Below are 17,808 nucleotides of genomic sequence, written 5' to 3'. Positions count from 1 at the left end.
ATTATAATGTCTGAAATTTTAAATGGAAAGTTTTGCAAAAAGAGATGCCACAAGTGGGACATCCTGTTAACTCATTTTTTTTGTATCTGAGAAACTAATGAATTAATCATCTCCTTTTTCTCTTCTGCACCACCACAAGGTTGCACGGGTAGAACAGGCTTCTTATTCAAAAAATAAGGAGACACAAAACTGATCTATCTGATTTCTGCAACAACATGGATCTTTCATAGCTAACTTTCAATATAAGTAAATCAACAATACAAAAAAAGAGGTAACAAGCTTCTTCTGATATATACTGACTTTTTATATATATGTCTTTTCCATAATAAAAAAGTGAGGCCATTTGAGGTGATTTGGCCCTGTCCTACTGTGAAACTCGATGTTCTGAGACCTGAATGTTTCACCAAATATGCAAGATTTGTTGTTGTGCTGGTGAAGCACTCCATGTCAGCAAAGAGAGCAGTAGGGGAGTTGTTTGTGCGACAAAGCTGCTTCTCTAACGGAAAACACTCCAGCTGTTTTCACTGGCATTATCTTTCCCTCTATAAGCATTTTAAAGGCAGAGTTCAAAGTGTTCTAGTTTTGAAGACGGAAAGTTAAGGAAAAAAACAGCTCTGTAATTTCAGGGCACTTTTTTGTTACATAAAAGTGTTTGGCTTTTGCAGGGATATCCACTGGTGTTCTGTACCCCTTTATTTGAGGCAATAACATACTCGCAAAAGTGCTTTGCAAAACTCAGAAAGTCAAGGTGTTCTTAGTTTCCTAACTGGCAATGAGTAGCAGCCCTCTATTACATTCAAAAGCATGCCCAAAATGAAAATGAAGAAGGCAAACTGACCATTTTAACTTTACCCTTGCCACCTAAAACCAAGCTTTATCTCACTTATGAGTTTCAGCATGAGATGCTCTAAAGAAGTTCTGCTGGATAAGGAGATGCCAGCTGTAAGAGTGCAGGAAGCCAGGCCAGGTGAGTGCAGCAGAGAAAAAAAGAGGCTGTCTTTCAGGGCTAGTGTCCACAATGAGGGAGCAGTTGAGGGTCACTTACCAACATAAAGACCTCGTGGGGGGAGGGGGCGGGGGGGGGGGCGCGGTGCAAGCACATTACTTAGACTAAAGCAGAAGCAGGTAAATCTTGCTACAGCTTTCTATGTGAAACTTCCCCACTGAGGATGAGTTGCTACTCCTTCTTTTGCCTGTGTGAAGGGAATAGTTCTGACATGGAAATAACAGTCCCAAATGCAAAAGCAGCTGTGTTGAAAACCGTGTATAAGGAAGCAAAGAACTTCTTGTTCAGAGACAGGGCAAATGCTCTGCAATAAATGATTAGAGCATGTGGAAATAACCTGCGGTGCCTCTAGGGATTTGTGGGGACTCTTGAAGTTCCACAGCCATTCATGTAGCCATTCATTCAGTCTCCCAGCTCCCCTTTAAAACAGTCAGTCTGCATGCTGTGGACAGGCAGTGCTGTCTCCTACAGGTGCCTTTGCAACCATCCTTACCTGCACAGTGAAACAATGGTCCTGTTTCTGTTGCACTTTGTGGCTTTCATAAATCTTTGGATGCCCCTGATTTAGCTCAGTGTGACACATGAAATAATAGTTATTTATGCACATAATGGCTAATTACCAAACTGAATCCCAGTCCTTGAGCAGCCTCTTACAATTCTACCAGTTGGTTTGTTGGATGTGTTTGTTTGATAATGTTGCCTTTGAGTTCTGAAGAGTTAATAGGTGCAGTGCTTCTAACTTGCATTCCTAGCTTGCTTCATTGTGTCCCTTCTGTACTCCCTCCTCAGCTAGGGAGGAGTTTATTTTTCTGGAGAGTTGTCATCTGCAGGGGACCGTACACCACCCAGCCACCAAGCCAGGCATCACTCTTCAGATTTGCTTGAAAGTCTCAACATATTTCACAGGGACAGAGGGCAGGCCTGCCTTCCCCCAGTAGTCAATCGCACTCACTCTGTAAAAGCCGGAGACTGAGCTTCCTGCAAACGAGAAGGTTAGATATGGTCACTTTGAAAGGCTCACATCAATGGTGCTTGGAGGACACGGAGAAGGTACTACTCTTACAAAACACAGGTTTGAGGAATAGACTGGGGAAGTGTTGAAATCAGTTCTGCTCCACAAGTAAGTGTGTCTGGGCCTATCTATTTATAAATGGTAGAAGCAAAGGCTGGGTCTTCTTTCATTGCACTAAGAACCTTCTCCATCCTTATTACAATTTGGGAGTTCAGTTACAGGTCTGCTTTTCCCAGCAGTCCCTTTGGAAATGGGCTATCACAACTTCTCTGACTAATAATAACCACTTTCATTTTTTTCTGACTCTACTGAAATTCTGACTGTTATTATGCATTTGGAACAGGAAATGTGTGGACAGGACAACAAAGGAGCAGGACAGAGAGCATGCTGACTGAAAATCCTCTGCTCAGCTCGGAAGGCAACACTATTTAGTCCAAAGGTATGTGAATTGCTATTCCATAGCTCTGATATAGTCTTCATGCTTGCTCTTGTTTGAGGACACAGGTTTCACTGTCAGAGACTGGTACCTCACAAACAAGTTCTCTTATCTACTTCTTTTTTGTGTGTGTGTATGTTCTTGCATATTTCATGGTTTTCTTCTCAAAGGCTAGCAGGTTAGAAATAATAAGTTAGGCAAAAATATCTAGGAATATATAAAGAATGTTGAGATGTGGGATTTTCTCAAACCTTTTTTTTTTCTGCACTGAAACAAACCAATCTGGTACATTCTGCAAATGTGCAATACTACATGATAATGAATTCTAAACTTGAGGACTTGCCTTAACCATGACTTACAGTTTTTGTTTTCCTGCACAGCTTTATATTGCAATACTGTCTCTGGATATTATTATGTGCCTGTTACTAAATCCTAAGCATTGCTCAGGTTAAGGTGAGCTTGCATTTCTGGCAAAATTCTCTTTGAAACTGCTTATTTGTATCTCTTTGAGGAAATGTCTCTCTGTAATTCATTTATCTCTAATCAGTGCCTCATTCTGTAATACTTCTTGGACTGAGTAACACTGCGTATTAGACCACTTACGGTAAAACAAAACAAAATAAGACCAAAAAAAAAATCCTGTCTTCTTCCAGCTTTATTCATTCAACAAGTGTTTCTATTACATTTAGACTGTACTGCAGGAGATATAACCACAGACTCTAAGGGAAGCTTTGCCTAGTGACAAATACGAAACTCATATTCCTCTAAAGTGAAGTATCTAAAACTTAGTCTGCTTGTCAAAGCTAGTTCTGTATCAAAGACAGGGATCTATCCTTGGCTAGGAATTCAAATAGTCAGGAAAAATTGTCCTACTGGAGAGCCTCTTCTGTTCTTACAGGTGGGAACCTCAGTAGCTTGAATATGGTAAGATGTAATCTAGCCAAAGGGTATGGAAATAGGAAAGATCATCAAGGGGAGAACAGATGTGTGAGCTTAATAAGTAGCCCAACACACAAGTAATCTATGGGTCAGTTTTTTATCTTTCCAGTAATTCTGTAAAACATATGTAGTACTTGCTGACGTTGGTTACTGTGTGTCCAACTTAGTACAGTAGAATGTGGAGGAATTTTTGCATGATTCCATACAAGAAATGTGAGACTATGGATGGAGACAGAGAAGCTTCCTAGCCTCTCAGGTTTCTTGCCCAACTCATGGTTCATGGGTCATGGTGAGTGTGGTTTCAACCAAGCAAATTACTCAAAGCAGTGCTACTCCTAACAAAGCCCTCATGACAATTTGTCAAAAAATGCCTGTCCTTGAAAAAAGATTTTCACAAAGAAGCTGGACCTAAAAGAAGAAACATATTCGCATACACGATGACAAGGTACACGAATCAGCATTGTATATATTTCCATAGTCATTAAATGAAATTCATATTTCATGAATTGACTGCTCATCACAGACCACCAAGTACGTGTGGCGGTGCCTTACCCGGACTGTAGACCCAGAGAGTGAATATTGTGTCTTTGGCATTAATCCTCTGATATGCTTTTCCATCTAATGAGAATTCCACTTCAAATGTCTTTATACATCTAGAAGAGAAACCAAGAGGCTGGTTATTACAGCTGATAATGCAGTGAAGGACCAGATGCTTATCTCAAAGAAGGAGAGAGGAATTTTTTAGTGCACGTTCCTACCAAACACAAGTTGGTGTTGTCTTGCGCCTGCCAAAAATTGGTTGCTCTAGGTTACCAGAAATGGAAGACTTCACAGCTCCAATAGCCCACAAAAGAGCACTAAAACTGACTTGCTAATGTTGTATATAAGGGACATCTGAAACTGGTAAGTGCCTTTTACTCTCGTATCAAGAGTTATCAAGGCTAAAGAGACTTAAGAGAGCCTTGCTTGAAAAAGAGTGAAGTCAGTGCTTCCTGAGACACTCTGGATGTAAAATGGGCAACCCATACTTAGCCCATAGGTTTCTGATCTAGTACAGATTGCTGGAGCAAGGAAATGTCAGTTTTCTTTTCCAGGCCACAAACCCGCGGAAGAGTGGCTGTGGCTTTTATTTCAGATCTTCCTATCTGCTCTGCAGGAGACAAGTCCCTCAAAATGCCATTGGGTGCTTGTGAGCTACTGGCTAATTCTCTTGCTGGCAGAATAGTTAGGATTGTTCTCCACGGTACTGCATATGGATCTTTGCTTTTGGTGGGCAAGATGAACCTTGCCAAACACGGTTTCATCCTTCCAAAAAACAAACAAAAAAGCAGTGTAGCATCTCTTAGGGAGATAATAATAAATAATTAATGGCTTACATATATATGTGTGTGTGTGTGTGTGTGTGTGTGTGTGTAAGCCATTAATTATATATAATATATATGAGAATATTAATTAATGTTAATTAATATTAATTAATGTTAATTAATGTTTCACTTTATAAAACAGATGGCAACTTGCAGTCATGTACTGGTGATTTAGATATATCCATTTTACTTTGAAGGGTTCTTACCTTGAATTCACACAGCCATCATCCCACAACACAATAACCTGCCCCTTCACAAGAGGGATCAAGCGAACACCAGTCACCTGCCCAGAACAAACAACCCTGTAAGAAAGCTGTACAAAACAGTCCAGACACTCTTTACTTATCCTGCCTTTAATGTCTTTTTTGATTCATTCCTTTGAGCATAGGGATAAAACAAAATTCGTGGCCATGTGGCTTTGTTAGCCTATGTCTCCAAGTAGTGCAGGTCAACCACCTGATCACTTGCTGAGGAATTTCAGAGGTTCCAGACACGACAATGAACACCACTATGAATTTATGCTCAGGACTGAACAGATTAGAACAGACTTGGTTTAGGAATCTAACCTATGACACTCATGATTCTTTTCTTATTTTTAACTACAACTTTTCCATAAAAAATTAAAATTAAAAAAATGAATTAAATAATTAAAAATTAAAATTAAATTAAAAAATTTTCATCGTTTTTGGTAGTTCCAACCACTTTTGGTGAAATGCTGTATCTTGAATTAAGACCTGGAGTGCCTTCTTTTTTAAGGAGTGAAAAACATTTATTTACTAAATTGTAGAAAACTCAAAAGCTAGTCTACCTCCTAGTGAGATTTAAGGAAGTATTGTGGATGCAGTTCCTAGCTTGGTATCGCTCATTGTAAAAGACAACACATACTTGATCAGGAACAGAACGAGGTCTTGCACATATGTGGACGAGAAAGACAGAAGGAACAGGGAAATCCTGTTTCAGGATCAGGGCGCCACCTTCAGGGACTGGGAATGGGCCCAATGCCAAGGGGTCCTATGAAACCGAACAAAAGCCTTATGAATAATCTTTTACTATCATTATAGCTATTAATGCCTAACTGGTAGATCAGTGTAAAGTAACTGTATTTACTTTGGGGCTGTACATTTCTGTACAACTATGTTAGAGTTGTAAACATATACAGATAAATGGCTAATAATTACAAACACACTCCAGCCAGGGAGACTGTTGTCTAGCTAGTCTGTCTTACAGCTCCTCAGAGAACATGCTAAGCAGATCACAGATTCTATGTGAGATTCCTATTGGAAAACTGTATTTTAAGCCTGTTACTACTCGTAGCCTCCAGACACACTTTTCAGGCTAATGACATTTTATAAACCTCTTTCCTATATCTCCAAGATACAGTGAAAGTCATTCCCAATTACAAGACAGACAGCTGATCTTTGAAGTTAAGTTTTCACAAGATAACCAAAAAGATCCAAAAGCTGTTGCTGCTCAGCAGAAGGAATATCTCCTGAACTTGTTCTGAGTAGTTCCTCTCTTGAGGAGCTATTTGTACTCTCATATAGATTTTTTTTCCCATGCTCTGTTGAGGTAATCATCTGATCCGTCCTTAACCCACACAAGGTTAGGCGACTGAGCAGAAATGGTTTCAAAGCTCATGAAAGTTTCACAGCAGAGGTAGAAATGCTTCACAGCAGCTCTGCCTCCTTAGCTGAGAGTAGGTCAGTCACTTTGCCAAAAGTGGCAAACAGTGAAGAAGTTGACTTACACTTAGCATTTAACTAGTGCTTTGTATTTGTATAATATGAATGCAAAGGCTGACTGTAAGCTAAATTTCTGTCAGTGGCTGCAACTCCATTTTCACACATATGCCCAAGATGTGTATGATTGTGGATTAAGCAAATCCTGGCTACTTGCTTACTTGTAGCTATCAATTCACAGGCAGTTTACCCATTATAGTGAGTACCCTTTGTACCCATTACAATGTTTCAAGCGAACAGATGGTCATACCTCAGCATCCCTTATTTGCTGGAATTGTTCTGGGGAAGGAAAGTCAGGGCTTCCTAGTTTTTTCCAAATCAGGTAGGGATTTGTTTGGTTGTTGTCCAAATAGTATGTCACATAGACCAGATCTTTTGGAACACAAGCAAAAGACAGTAAACCCTTCACTTAGATTTGCAGGCTGACAAAAATAAATTCAACACGAAATGTTGAAGTCTACCTTCTCAAAAATGTTTTCAGCATTCTGGAGTCTGGCATCTGGTCACAAGTCTGAGAATAGCAATCCTGGAAAGCCCTAAAACTTATATTTTCCAGCTCAAAGTTCAAGCTATTACTTCCATTTCCAAAATAGAAACAATCATATACATTCATAGGTGTTTGCTTATATCTCTTAAACAATTGTGTAATCATGTGGTCATGTTGGCTATCTTGGAGTGACCTCAGTATAGGAAATTGTTGCTTGGAAATTTCCAGCCGAGGACACTGAGATGAATAGCTTTCTGAATAGGCAGCATTTACAGCTGTCATTATGGCAAGGGCAAAGTGCAGGCATTAAGAAACTTTCCTAGTAGCACAGCATTAGATCTCAGAAAATATTGGGATAGCCCAAAGACTGAGACTTAGAGTTAGCAAATGCAACTCTCACTCTTGCCATGAAATACAACTCTGCAGAAATGCTTCAGCACATGTAATCTGCTAATGATCAATGATACATGATGCCTACATGGCAGCTTCTTACCCTCAAATTTGGGGAACTGGGTGACATTCACAGTGACAGTACTGATGTTGGCTGAAGTCCTGTTATCTTCACTTAAATACATCAGTAGAGTAGCTTGCCAGCTGTCGGAGGTCTCCTGCTCAGCAGGTGTGTGCAGGGATGCCAGGACACCGAGTGTGCTGTTCTCTGTGCTTTCGCCATCACTGCTGAGTACTTCTGCAAAAACTTGCTTTTCTCCTTTAAAGAAACCCAACAACTCTGTAAGCACCACTACACTTCTGATAGAAAGAAAGAGCTAAACAAGGGGTGGGCTCTAGGCTGAACAGTGCTCTAGCTTAATATACCGGGGATGGCATCAGTCAGGCTTATGGGTGGTTTTTACAACTGCAGAGCACTCACTACTGCAGTTCTTTTGCTTAGCTGTTCATTAGCAGAATCAAAGCACATTGAAGTAAAATAAGACTCTCTTTAGTATGTTGTCTATGTTTAGGATGTCTTAAAGCCACCTGCAGCTTGAAGTGATAGCACATAAGGGAAGTAAGAATCCACAAAAAAAGGAATAGTTGGCATACAGAGTATAAAAACAAAGCAGGAGAATTAATAAAGGGATCACAGACTGTGAGAAAGATCTTCCAAGCTACTAATTTCTCAGGGGAAATGAAAAGTTCATTTTCTTAACACTCTCATCTAGAAAATCAGAGAGCAGGGTAAATCCCAATTTTATTGGTATGAGATGGATAAAATAATACTTCTCAAACACGAAGCTTGTTGTTAGGTGAGATTGATGTGATTTCAATCAGTGGTTACTATACCTAGCAGTGCCAGTAAGCCCATGACAGTTAGTACTGGTTTCCGCACCATCTGGACATGTGGTGGCTTTGTATTGTTCATCTGAAACCGTGCTGTTAGAGTCCTCTGTGTGAAGTAATGGGGATAGTAGTTCATGAAGGCATTGTCATTACTCAGTAAAGTATAATTGATGGTGTTGTTAGGTTTGGAAATGAGCAGGTTTTGATGCTGGATGATTACCTGCAAAATCACAGAGAAGACGGGACTTCAGCTTGCAGAAATCCAGCAAATGAATGATGTCTTTCTTTTCACACTTGAAAAAAACAACTGTCATACTGTAATTTAAAGCTCTGAAAAATTAACAGTTTCTCATAGCTTTTACAGAAACTAATTACTTAATGATGGTTTATACATAACTCATTGAAAAAAAATTAAGTATATACAGTTCATACAATAAAAAGCCTCTGAAATGATTATTTCATGAGTAGCAGTATGCATAAATTTTTTATATATTTTCTTAGCTACTGTAGCTATCACTAAAAAAGTATTCCTCTGACTTGAATATGGATTTACCTGGATAATAAAAAATTAAATGAGTGGTCCTCTAATTCTGCAGTTACTTTGTGCCTGTTAAACTAGTGTCCCTCGGATAGCTGGTCTAGGATTCTCTTCATCAGCGAGAATTCTGTTCATCAACAAGTAATTTTACCTACTTTGTGCTTACATGGAACTAGCTTTTTCCCAGTATTTCACTGATGACAGTGCTATTAACCTACAAAAATCTAGCACTCGTAAGCTCTCTCTCCTAAGTTTCCAGATTCGGCCTAAATATCAGAATGAATCAGAATTGCAGAACTCTAACAATAGAAATGGTCTCAATTGTGGTCCTAAAGAAACTCTACTTAACAACACAGGATACCAGCTGTCATCTGGGTAGTCATCTACCCAGATACTAATCTTCAGCTGGATGTATGTTTTTTCTCCCTTTACATCATGACTTCACTATACTGTCTAATCATTGCTATCTGTTCTCAGCAGGCAGCCTAAAATGTAGTCAGTGACTTGCTGCTTTGGAGAACCCTCCTCAATGAAGCCTATAGGAGCTGGGAACCACTATGAGTCTCTCCTGGAGCCACAGATGAGTTATACCCAGTTTCTGGGTGATTCTCCCAAAGAGATGCTGTATAATGGTTCACAAGCCAACGGGAATGCAGTGAGTTCTCACTCTGCAGGATTAAACACTCAGCTTGCTTCGGGGCCAGGCTACAGTTTCTGCAAGGGTGGGAATGCTGTGAATTCTGCTTTACTTCTGCTTTTCTGACTAAGCCCACTGATAGTAAAATAAGACCAGCAGCAGTAATGAAAGGACCAGGTGCAGAGTCATCCAAAGCCAAAGAACAACCCAGTGCTGATGGCTCAACAGACTTCCTAATTATTTCAGTGTCTTTCAGTGAGGTGGCAGGATCTAGACAATAATGTCCAACAGAAATGAGGTGATAGTATTTATGGACATATGTGTGTGGATAGTCTTATCAGTTGGATCTAACTAGGGAACTACAGAAAATTTCTCACACATTGTGCAACACATGAAAGGCTAAAGGAACTAGCTCTTGGATTTTTTAAAGGAAAGATGAGGAAAATAAAGGTAAACTAAATAAAACTACCAAGAACAAACTATTCAGAGGAAAGCCCAGCTGCTTGTATTATTATTATGGCTCTATTTTTCTGACTAGCCATTCAAAAATTGGAAAGTAAAATTTAAAATTATAAGTAGAAAAATATCTGCTTTTGTGACTGCATTATTGCTTCAGAAGACTCTACTGCAACAGGACTGTCAGTGATCTAAATTACCTTTACCACCATAGCTGCATAGGTGACATCAGCTCGCCACAGCTGTGGAACTGACCATCCAACCATCGGATCTGCTTCATCATTATATATGGGAACTGAAACAAAATTTGGAAACAGCTTCTGAATTTGCTCAACTGCGTCCACTTCTTGTTGCAAAATGTAGTGAGAACTCCCAGCTCCCTGCAACAATATTTTATATCTGCTTAGTGAAAATGAGAAAACAGTGGCAAATGTACAGTATTCCCTGAAAATATGTTCTTGGTTTTCCAGAGAAATATGGACCAGAAAGAATTAGAAATTTGTACTTAATCCACTACAGTATGTGGGGTTCAGATAAGGATCTTTTAGAAAATAAAATGAAAAGAAATATAGGAGTATTCCCACCTAGGAATAAGAAACAGGTAAATTTGCTTTGAGTTGACATCCTTCAGCTGAACATTTTCAAACATTCTTTAGAATTGGTTGCTATTCTTCCTGTTATAGGCAGGATCTCCATAAATCAGAATAAAGTCAAATTTGACACTGAAGTGATTAAGAAATAGCTTTGTTTAAATCGTATTCCTGGAGTAACCTTTTTATGGAGAGAGATGTAGTCCAGTCTAACACCAGTCTCTCCTGTGAAGAAGTTGGTTCCATTGTAGCAGTGATGTAGGAGACTCCAGCATATAGGTGACTTGGGGAAGGGGTGAAAGGAGTCTCCAGGCCCACCAAATTTCAACAGAGGACTCGCTGCTCTTAGTCCTTCTGAGCAAGCATCATAATAGTTGAGAAATCCTGAAATTCAAGAAGACACATATATGAAAGGTGCTAATATCTCAAAACAGAATCTTGATATAAAACTAAGGGAATATGTTATAATTCTTTCTATTATGCATTCATTGCTAGGAAACATATTCATTGAGTATCAGAACCTGGGGCTACTCTTTTCTGTGCACTGAGGACACCAGAATTCAAAACCTCAGCTTCATTCAAGAAGTTCCTCCACAGACCTTGTGAGGACAGGTTTCCAAAGGATTCGTTAGTCAACACACAGTAGTCCTCTAATCCCACCACTACTATCCTACCCCAAATAACCCAATTTTATATCCAAATAATGAACAAGGTCTTATTAATGTAGCTGTTGTTTCTGTTTTCCCTGTTGCTATTTCCATTCATGCAGGGGAAGTGCCTACTGCAGTCAGTAATGTGACCTTAGCAAAACATACTAGATACATCTCAATATTTCTTATCTATCTCATTTCTTTGCCAGTATCTCTACTTTCTCTCTGTTAGACCTCAGCTCTTATGTTATTAAAGAAACAAGTGATCCAAAGTGCTTACCTTTAACTGTCATAGACACATTATCAAAGTCATGATGATCTGGTTCATTCCAAGTTTCAAAATTCCATTTAGCAACATGTCCCAATCCGTATCGACCTATAAAAGAGGCTTCCTTTAGCAATGATCTTCAGTTTATGTACAGACAATTTCTATCAGTTAATATGAGAATTTCTATCAGTTAATATGAGAAACTGATATGAAATAAACCCTAAAACAGGGTGTAAATATTATTTACTGTTTAAAACTAGGAATGTACAATTTTGGCAATTTTTGAATGATTTCTCATTTGAGATAAAATATAGTAATATTTGAAAAAGATGACAGGATCCACTTCCAAAAAAATAGAGGGTAGGATGATGTGGTTAGGACATTCATTCAACCTACAGAAGATCCAAGTTCAGGCCTCTCTGAAGAGAAACCTTCTCTATAGAGAACTCTGGTGGGGAGATAGTTGTCATATGAGAAAGATACAAGTTATAATGCCATAAGGCAAACCAACTATTTATGGCCACAACAACAGGAAGAACGTAAAACTCAGAACTCAGAAGTAGGCCAAGTGTGATGTTCAGAACACATTACTTGTTCAAGGTGCTGCTTTTGACAGCAGAAGAGCAGAAAGGGAGCTATTGCCCCACTGGCTGTTATGACATGAGTCTTCTGCTCTGGAATCCCTTTTTTTGGTTAATGACTGCAATCCCTTGACCTGCAGGGGGTAGTGAGAAGATGAGATAAAAAGAATAAATAGCCAAGTAGTTGTTTTTTTTCTTTGAACTTACCTATATATCTCCTGGCCAGAAGTGTAATTAAGTTCCTCCATCTTACTACCTGGTCTTTATCTTCAAAATCTATAAAAAATCCTGATGGATTTCCCATCAATTCAAATCCTAAAACAGATCCAGAAGATTAGCTTCCTTTTTTTATGAATGATATTTCCTTTTGATTAACTTGAGAGTTATTGTATTATCTGACCCTAACTGCTTAATGAAGGATAGATAATGAAGAAGCATCCCTTAAGTAGGGATGCCTGGTTTCTGCAGGCATATTTCAGATTTGAGGTTGCTCATCAAGTTTCTGATCAATGACATTATCCAAAGTAAACCTTAAACCAAAAATTCAAGGTTCAAGTGGAAACTTCAAATATTGCATGTTTGTAGAAATTCAAATGAATATAAACCTAAAAGAACTGCATCTCTATCCCCTTGCTAGGCATACAGTTTTCTCCTCTGAGGAAAGTGCTTTTCACAATTCATATATCTCAGATTAGTGTTGAAAATAACAAAAAGCAATAGGAGTGTGTTGTCTTAATTGCCCCAAAGGTATTATTTCACACAGAAATTGAATTCACATTGACAGAACATAAATGCAAACAGAAAACTGAATTATTATCAAAGTTATCTTTGGTAAAGATCACTAAGATTTATCTGATAACTGCACAATATGGACAAACAGATAAAGCAAGCTGTGAAGGCAAGCAGCTACCTGGAATTAACTTATTCTCCCATAGGCGATCCATAAGGTTATCCAAGGCAGTAAAATTGTAGTGAAGTTTTCCATTTGTCGCACTGAAGAATACAGATAACAGAAAATCAAACATAATTATTGTAGCAAAGGCTGTAGATAATTGCCAGAGGAGTGTATTACTTCACTCTCAAAATTTACGTTTGGATACAAAATTCTTCTCTTTATTCAGAGTATATAAGCAAGCTGTTTTCTCCTACCCAGCTCATGCTGCTCCCAGAAGAAGCAAAGAAGCAATATAATGAATTTGAATGAAGTTTTCAGTACTGTGTAAGGATCTCTAACTTTTTGCTCAAGTAAAATTTGCCCTGACTTTCTTTTGCGATTTTGCTATTTCAGTTTCTACTGAAATAGTATTATCTACTACTAGGGCAAATGGCTTCCACCTTAGCTCAGTTTTTCTTAATTATCTTTATTTTGCAATATTTCTTGCAGTTTTCTTAGCAGTAGGATTTCCAGGTTTAGTTCCAAATGAGAAATAGCTCTTTTTCAGAGAGCACTGAAAACCTTAGAGTAGTTCTACTAAATAATTCGTGTCAGTGAATTTTGAAGAAGCACAGTAAAATTCTGGGAATGCACTAACATAGGAACACTAGAATTCTTTTATGCAGGGGCCAAAAACTGCGATTTGCCATTTGTCTACGCTTGACTTTAAATTCCTGAAGGTCTTCTTGCCTGATATTCAATGAAAACATATATATTCTATGTGTGGGTCAATGTGTATTTTCCCTTAACACACTCTAGACTGACATCTTGTCACTATAAAGCGCCAAACAGGAATTAAAAATAAACTGTTGTCGGCAATATTCTGGTAATGTGATTTGCTGCCATTTGGCATAAGCCTCAGCCTTGGCTTGGTGTACGATTTCTGTCCTCAGTATGCCCCGAAAAAAAGGCTTTGTAAGCACCCTTGAGGTCAGGGCAAGCCCTTGTATACGAGGGCTGCTCAGTGCACGTTAAAGCAGCTCCCTCCAGCCTTGAATCAGCTCAGTTCTGTCGTACTGTTCAGCCTGGGCTTTGCCTCTGCTGCCTTGCCTGCTCTTTCCCGGGTTTCTGCTTGGGTGTAAAGCTGTGTAAGGGAACTGCAGATATAATCACCTAGGCAATTATTTATAGGGACTGTTACCAGTGATAGCAAGATACAGTGGGCACACAGGGAGGAGTGGGAATAGGACAGGTACCATGGGATCTCTTAAATCAGGGCTGGGTTCTGTACTGAGATTCACAACATGTTTCTTGGTTCTTAGTAGGGCAGGGGGACTCCAAAACACTTAAGGTCAAAGAAGTTCTCCCTCTCTGCTTTTTTTGCCAAGTAAATGTTTCATTTAAGAACCTGTAGCAAAAACTCTGAAGTCCTGGAAAAGTGAAATATATAAGCAAAGTTAACAAAATTGCCTAGTGAAAAAAGAAGAGAATTATGTCATCTGAAGAAGACAAAGCTCTGACAGCATCTCTGACTGCTGTCTAGCGATACCTGCTGTTACATTCCTAACTAGCAAACTCAGAGGAAAACAGGACAGGCAAAACAAAAGCAATCTAAGCCATATGTACCAAGCCCATCTATGAAGCAGCCAAGAATACAACAGTTCCAACGTGGCCATGGCATTTACCAAAGATCTGAAATTCTATTCTCTTTTAAAATATGTCCTATCACCAGGACAGAAATTGATTTGTCTGCAGCTACTAACTGGATTACAGTTCCTGCCACATACAAACCATGCAGCTGTGAAAGAAAACACATTACAGAAAGATATTTTACTTTAATAGTCATAAAAATATTTTAGAAATTACTCGTGATTTAAAGAATGGCTACTTGGATTTTTTTTTTTACCTAGATATTTAAAAGCCTGCCAGTCCCATTCCAAAGTTCAAAGAAAAATATTTTGCTGCAAAATGTAGTTCTGCTCCCTCAGATCCATTAACTCTATTTTGAGTTATACCCTGTGTTCTATTGAAATATTTGCTTACTTATGCACTTACAGTCCGTAAGCATAAGAATCATTAACTTTACTGTCTCGTAAAAACTTAATAATCTTGTTCAAATAATAGCACAGCAAGAAGTGTCTTCCTAACTCCAGTCTAAGCTCTACACAGTACTATGTAAGAACACAAGTAAATAAGGCTCTACCCATGCACATGGGTATATGTCTGCATTAGGACATCTGTATTTTTTAAGTAAAATATCTAAACCAAAACATCATAGCTAAACAAAAAAGCAGACATTTTAGGTTTTAGGTGCTATTACATTTGTAAAAATACAGGTACTTCTTACATCCTTCAGCTGATCTGCCATTTTGTGAGAATCTTTTCTTGCTTGCAAATTGACTAGGCAGTATGCTCCTACCACCTGACTACTTTAATGATGACCTTACTCTTATCCATGCTACTTTACCTAAGTAAAACTGAGAGGTTTTGTTTTTCAAAGACCTGCATGTGACTACTAGAATTCAGACTGCATCATTGCCAGTCATGAGGTGTTCGGAAGCTGAGGGACAGCAGTAACATTATACATTGCTTTGATTTTTCCAAATATTCTTCATAGTGAAAACTTGGCTCAGCTGTCAGGCTGACATCAGCAGCAATATTAAACAAAATTTTCAGACATTGATGACCTGAGCAAAACTGCTACAGACATGTAACAAGGCCAATCACTGATCCAGGACAAATTGACTTGACACAGTCAAAGTTGTTCAAAACAGCTTTGTACATCTGACCTGTTTGTGCAATTTCATCTATCTGTGCATAGGTCCTTCGTAGCAAGTTTATAGACTTTTACTGGTCTTTTACCTCTTCTTTGCCTACTTCCTTTCTGATATTTCACTCTTAAGTTGTGGTCATGGGATGCCACTGTTTTCCACCATGAACGGGCAGAAGTCTTTATCCATGGCACTTCAGTTTTATGTTTGCCAAGCTCTGATTGTTCATTGTTTGTTCTTGAGTCTTTCCAAAGTGGAGTAGCAACCCCTGTCCCAGTAACTCCGTGACTGGCTTTGAAACGTCCTTTAGTTGGGCATTCTTTATGGAAGACTTGCCAGATATCTCAACCATGTTTACAGGCAACCCAGCAACAAGACCCTAACCAGCCCCAGGCCTGATGCTGGTTTACTCCAGAGACTGCTGCCTGCTGGTGAAGTCCTTCCAGCCTAGGCCTTGCCATGGCCTCAGTTCCAAGCACATCTGCACATGCTGTCTTCTGTGTTGGGGGAAGCTGTATGGTGAACATGACAGAAGAGTAGCCTCTGTAACAACAGGTGGAATGATCAACAGGCTATAACTCTTTCATGCCACCTTCATTTTAAATGCACTCACTAACTGAAATCTCTTGGGAGGAAAGGGATGAGCTGGTTTTGGTTGTTGTCAACACCCTGCATCACAACCAGATCTCCTCCACTTAGCATAGCTGTGCATGCTGCTCCCCAGATCACAGCTACATCTCCCACCCATGCACTGAAGGTTGTATCTGCTGCTGCTTTTCTGACCTTAGTTCATCTAGTCTAGGGTTATAATGGTAAGTTCAGGAAAGCAAATGTGCACACAGACATTGGACCAAGTATCTTATCTACAAAGAGCAAGAAAACATAGGCAGGGAGTGTTCCTTTCCCAGTAATCTTCAGTCAAGTACTGAATCTCTGACAGCACTTCAAGTAAACTTCATCAAACTTTATTGTCATATTTTAACAGTATTTCCAGGAATAGGAAGTCATATGGCTGGTACCATGCAGGTAGGTCACAGTCCCACATAAGCAATTTAAAGGCGCCATCTGGCTTGACTATCACTAGAGGTATTTCATTAGTTTTACCTGGCCTAGCAAATACATGATACAAAAAACATGACCAGTAAATAATACACACACACTCACACATACAGACATGTATGTGTATATATAGCTGAGGACAAGGCTTTTCTTATTCTTACATTCTCACTCAGCTGGTGTGGTAACCTTTTGCTTTTCTGGTGGACACAGTTATAAACACCTCAGAAGCTGAGTGATGACTGATAATTTAGCTTGCTTTGCCCATGTCTGAAGACAGCAACACAGATAGACCTGTCATTGCCTGTCTGCATCCTCTCCTCAGGTAGATGAGTGGTAGTGACTGGCTACAACCACTCCTAAGACAGCAGAGCTTGCTTACATCTCTGTTAGGGGCTTATACTGGGAAAGACTGATGGACCAGTGGCAAATGCAGCCAAAAAATAGAGACAGAAAACGCACAAGGTGCTGGCAACAGTGAAGTGCAAACAACATCTTTGCAGGAAGCAAAAATCTTCAGCAAAGCAGTGTCTGACCTAAGAATTGAAAGGCACATTCCCTAAGAGAGCTACCCCAAAAAAGTCTGTGTTCCCTGGGATGCTTTCTCCATTACAGTCCTACTTCAAAGAGTTAACTGCAATGCAGTCTGAGATGCCAGGCACTGTGTGGTATTTTCAGCTGAGACAATTACCATGTCATGTGCTAGCATTAAGTTGACAGATATGCTTAGCTGTGTACCAAACCATCTCTGTCCTGCCTAGTAGTCTGGTTCATGCAAGCACCCACTCCCTTGGTCACAGTGCCAGCACACATACTGATGGTCTTTGGCTGGATACCACAGTCGTTGTTTTTATGAGTATCAATATGAATCAAAACTACATGCTCCCTCTCCAAAGTAAGCAATTGCTGCTGTGATTACTATGAGGACCTTTGTTAGATACAGTGTCCCAAGGAACAGTTTCCTGCTTTAGTAGTGCCCCGATGCCATTTTAGAGACTGTGAGATTCCAGAGCAGATGCTACGTAGTAGATGAGTCAAGCTGAAAAAGGTGTCCCTCTGCCCTGGAAAGGAGCTCAGTGTCCAGAGCTGACTCGCTCTATGCGCAGGTAAAGAGAGAACTGCT

At 39.4% G+C, this 17,808-nt stretch overlaps 2 protein-coding genes across 5 annotated transcripts in view; one reads left to right on the top strand and one right to left on the bottom strand.

The window, feature by feature from the left end:
- Positions 1 to 1,123: 1,123 nt before the first annotated feature.
- The window catches only part of IDUA (iduronidase, alpha-L-), a 45,183-nt gene continuing 28,498 nt past the window's right edge, over positions 1,124 to 17,808 (bottom strand). Inside the window, exons 3-14 of the mRNA XM_026049919.1 lie at positions 12,895 to 12,977; positions 12,192 to 12,299; positions 11,416 to 11,511; positions 10,667 to 10,869; positions 10,096 to 10,275; positions 8,268 to 8,484; positions 7,477 to 7,692; positions 6,747 to 6,868; positions 5,643 to 5,768; positions 4,964 to 5,040; positions 3,946 to 4,046; positions 1,124 to 1,984 (exon numbers count right to left, since the gene is read on the bottom strand). Coding sequence (XP_025905704.1) covers positions 1,878 to 1,984; positions 3,946 to 4,046; positions 4,964 to 5,040; positions 5,643 to 5,768; positions 6,747 to 6,868; positions 7,477 to 7,692; positions 8,268 to 8,484; positions 10,096 to 10,275; positions 10,667 to 10,869; positions 11,416 to 11,511; positions 12,192 to 12,299; positions 12,895 to 12,977 — 1,636 coding nt within the window. The 3' untranslated portion in view covers positions 1,124 to 1,877. The remainder of the gene's footprint in view (positions 1,985 to 3,945; positions 4,047 to 4,963; positions 5,041 to 5,642; positions 5,769 to 6,746; positions 6,869 to 7,476; positions 7,693 to 8,267; positions 8,485 to 10,095; positions 10,276 to 10,666; positions 10,870 to 11,415; positions 11,512 to 12,191; positions 12,300 to 12,894; positions 12,978 to 17,808) is intronic.
- SLC26A1 (solute carrier family 26 member 1) overlaps positions 1,932 to 17,808 on the top strand; it is a 39,114-nt gene continuing 23,237 nt past the window's right edge. For 3 of the 4 annotated variants that reach the window (XM_026049916.1, XM_026049915.1, XM_026049913.1), the window contains exons 1-2: positions 1,932 to 1,998; positions 2,362 to 2,457. The gene's annotated coding sequence lies outside the window, so the exon portion shown is untranslated. Of the gene's footprint in view, positions 2,057 to 2,361; positions 2,458 to 17,808 lie in introns of all 4 variants that reach the window. The other variant, XM_026049914.1, reaches the window with a different exon arrangement.

This window comes from Nothoprocta perdicaria, unplaced genomic scaffold, assembly GCF_003342845.1.
Source record: "Nothoprocta perdicaria isolate Ctin4 unplaced genomic scaffold, notPer1 scaffold_63, whole genome shotgun sequence".
Classification (NCBI taxonomy): Eukaryota; Metazoa; Chordata; class Aves; order Tinamiformes; family Tinamidae; genus Nothoprocta; species Nothoprocta perdicaria.
This window is presented reverse-complemented; position numbering and strand designations above follow the sequence as displayed.